Genomic DNA, 3787 nt, shown 5'->3' with positions numbered 1-3787 from the left:
TCACTATGTGTTCACATACACATGCATTTCCAAACATTTTGTCTACCTGTAAATGTGGTATTTTTTCAATTTACAAAAATAAACATTGATTGATTGATAGATAGTGTCTTTTCATTAATAACCACCAAAATACGTTATTTGAACACTCCTCTCGATCGATTTACAAAAAAAAAAATAGTATGGCCCGCCCTAATACACCAATGCAGTTTTTAAAGATATACATTTTTCAACACAAAATCATTTAACAAATTACACCATATCCAATCATTTTAAGAGTCAGAAAATGCTATCTGTTCATTGCAGTTATTGTTTATTGAATTAGATTACCATGACCTCAACATAATTATTTAGATTACAAGTCCACAGCCCAGAAAATTGTATTTGCATATCATTTCATTTATGAATATGGAATTATTTATTTAATATTATTATCGCAGCTCAACGAGGCTCCCTCCTGTCAAATGGAGGGAGTAAATACAGCGGCAAGCTTTGGGACCTGTCCCAACATATCCTATGAAGAGAGAAAGAAAATATTGTTATTATCTATGAATATTGATTTTTGCACCATCAAAATCTCTTACCAGGTTTTATCTAACAAATAAACAAATGTCAATTTAGAATAATCTTACCCTGAAAACTGTGAACCACAGAATCTGCTGGTTTCACACTAATTTCCTGTGTTAAACCGGGAATGCCGTGCCAGATAAAGGCCAACTGCCTCATCCTTGGCGATCTCCTGGCAGGAAGTGGAAAGGGGGGCAGGGGCAGTGGAGGACAAGACTGCACTGCTCTCTCGTAGAGTCTCTGGTGACCTGGAGTAGCCCTCTCTCAGAGACTCCATCAGGGCTGCAGCGTATGCTGAAGGAAGGAAACAAGTGATCACATTCAGTGATATTATAGATGCATCACACAATAAATAATATTTAGGGACCGAGTAAAACAGCTAACCGTATGATGGCTTCTCCTTGATAGGACGAACTACCCAGCCACCTTTGCAGAACCTTGGGTAGCGAACTGCATAACGAACCTCACCATCACTGGTTCGAGCAACCTCTCTGCTGCTATTGTGGTTAAAGTGCAAGGCTGCCATGAGAAGCCTGTAGAAAAAGCAGATTATGGAGTTCACAAGTTGTTTTTACATATGTGAATAAACTGTTTAACTGATAGCATTAGTCGGTTAAACTTGGCATTGTTCGTTAACGGTTAAATGGTTAATTATTAACATCCCTAAGCCGTACACATTATTTCACCATCCCATCATATTTACCTGCTGTACATCCCAAGGAAGGAAAACCCAGTGTGCTTTGGTGCAAAGTGGAGGATGAGGGAGTGAAATGCCTCCAGGGAATAGGTCTGATGCTGTGGAGACAACTTCCGGACATCCTTCACCAATGCTGTTCTCAAAGTCACCCTCTCCAGTTTAATGGCTGCAGTTGTTCCTGTACAAACACATATTTTGTTCTGATGTTAATAGAATTGTCTACATATGCATGTATTACCTACACTGATAAAGCACGATTGTGTGATACTATCAGGTGTTATTTATATAACGCCTTGTTAATGTGTTAGCACACTTTGGGTTATATATTGATGGAGTGCTCTGGAACCAAATTAAACTAAGCACCAACAAGCACTTGGACGACTAAGATGTTTCAGCAACACAGTTCACAGAGTACGTTACCTGGTTCCAGCCACTCCTTGTCCCTTGCTTCTCCCTCCAGAGGTGGATGTGCACAGCAGGGAAATGCAGGAGTGCCGTGTTCATGGATGTCCTGAACATGATTCACCATACTTTGCCACTTGGCTTCCATCACATCTGGATCTCCATCAGGAGTGGAAGCTGCAGTCCACTACAGGTGATTGATGATGGCTGGCGTCCACAGCTTCAGGTCCTCACACTCCCTCTCCTTTGCAGCAGCATCCAAAGCTTTCCCTAGACCTGTTTCACAACAGAAACAAAATGTTAAAAAAGAAAATGTAATTATAAACAAATTTCAGCCTAATCAAACCTACCAACATCAAGATACATACTTTTACCTACTAACTAGTAAGAAAATGCATTTTTTGCTGTTAATATGGTGCGCCAAGAATCTTTGTGTGTTCGTTCTTGTGTGTCTTTATCTGGCGATTTCGGTCCGTAATAAGGGCTGAAACTTGCATGTGTTGCTCCTTAAGGAAGTCAATGCTGCGTTTCAGACCCTCTAGTTCACACCAGGTGCTGCTTGGGACCTCTGAGCTCTGTAAAACAACATTATGCAGTCATATCACTAACCGTGTCACATCAGACGAAAGCAAATCTGATTTGTGTGACTGATAACGTTAACTTACCTGGACAAGTTGAAGATCCAAAACCTTGTTTATTCTGTCCTCGATCAAGGAGTAGGTGCCATATTTGGCACAATGGCCAGGAGAGTCTGACCTATGAGTGTCAAAAACAGTTTAATTCAGACGTTAAAGCCCAAAAAACAATGCAATGCAGTTATTGTAAGTTGCTTTGGATAAAGCAAAATGAATGTAATTTAAATATTGTTTTGACCTCTTTTTGATATCAATAATACAAGCTGAAGTGTTCTACCTGCAGTCACCAGAGAGGATTAGCCCACCCCCCCATCTCCTTCAGTTCTCGGATGATCCCAGCCTGCTCAGTTTGCCAGGCCTGCACCATAGTAGGGATTGTGTACAGGCGTTGATGGCGGAAGAAGGTGCCGACACTGATGCACTGAAGCCCTAACAGTTTCAACATCCGTATTGTCTGGGTAGCCATGCAACCTGAAAAGTGGATGGCCCCACTCAGTAACAGGTTGCAGGCTGGCATGTTTCTGTACAGCATTGGCTGGTTCTGCCAAAAACGCTCATACCCACATGCTGCACATACCTAAGAGATGTGAAAAGCAGAACATTGCCAGTAAAACTTATGTGCCCATAAAACTAACGAAGTATAGACACAGTGAATTGATAAAACATAAAAATAAAATAAAACAAACATTTACATACAGGTTATGATACAACCTTTATTTTTACATCAGTGGAATTCACACATATCCTCTTACTTGTTCTATCTTTATATACGTTCCCTCTTGCTGCTCCACATTACCCTGGGTTTCCCCACAACAAGAAGGGCAAATGGTGAACAAGGACATCAGCTGGGTTTGGCACACAATGAACTTGTCAGCAGCACTGAAATAAATAAAAAAATACTTGTTATTTCTGACCGACACAATTTGGTAATACAGTACACATCATCTAAAATTAAAAGAAGCCTTAGTTGAGATCAACATTAGTTCGCTGCAGTGGCTCTTTTGATGGTCCCTCGTCAGACGACTTGCTCATCATTTCCTCCTCTGGGCTCCATTGCATATCCCCAGGGTGGTCCATGGTTACAGAAGATGACTCATCATCACTGTGTGCAGGACTGGGCAGTGGAGATTCTGTCTGACACCCCACACTGACCATCCTGGGCTGTACCTGGACAGCTAGGATAAAAAGATATATATTATATAATTGTGCCTGCCATAAACAACAGCCCTGCCATACAATCTACCTTTACAAAGCTTATGTTCAGGTTTTGTTGACATTCGGGCTGAGATGTTTTAATTCATTTATATGTTAATTATTGAGGTCATAGCAAGTCTTGGAGTTGTAACAGCCTGCATCATACTGAGATGTTTTTCTAATATGTTTTTAACATGTACAAAAACTATGCAGAGTCTTTACCGCGTTTTGATGTAAAATGGGCGCGCTACTTCTGTGTTACATTTACCTGATGAACGATGGAAAGGTCTGAGGT

General features: G+C 40.7%; 1 protein-coding gene across 2 annotated transcripts; it reads right to left on the bottom strand.

Moving 5' to 3' along the window:
- Positions 1-371: 371 nt before the first annotated feature.
- LOC307039090 (uncharacterized protein) lies at positions 372-1930 on the bottom strand. 2 transcript variants are annotated; one of them, XM_079680882.1, is made up of 5 exons: positions 1682-1930; positions 1268-1439; positions 949-1097; positions 630-858; positions 372-511 (listed from the first exon to the last, which is right to left on the bottom strand). In XM_079680882.1, exons 1-4 carry the CDS (start codon positions 1809-1811, stop codon positions 668-670), a joined length of 642 nt encoding a protein of 213 aa, XP_079537008.1. In that variant the 5' UTR covers positions 1812-1930; the 3' UTR covers positions 372-511; positions 630-667. The 2 variants fall into 2 exon arrangements, with proteins under 2 accessions (XP_079537008.1, XP_079537009.1); XM_079680883.1 differs by having other exon boundaries at positions 375-511; positions 1033-1097; positions 1682-1928.
- Positions 1931-3787: the final 1857 nt, after the last annotated feature.

This window comes from Notothenia rossii (genome assembly GCF_949606895.1).
Source record: "Notothenia rossii genome assembly, chromosome: 1".
Taxonomy (NCBI): Eukaryota; Metazoa; Chordata; class Actinopteri; order Perciformes; family Nototheniidae; genus Notothenia; species Notothenia rossii.
The sequence above is the reverse complement of the archived record's forward strand: the minus strand, read 5'-3'. Positions and strand labels throughout refer to the sequence as shown.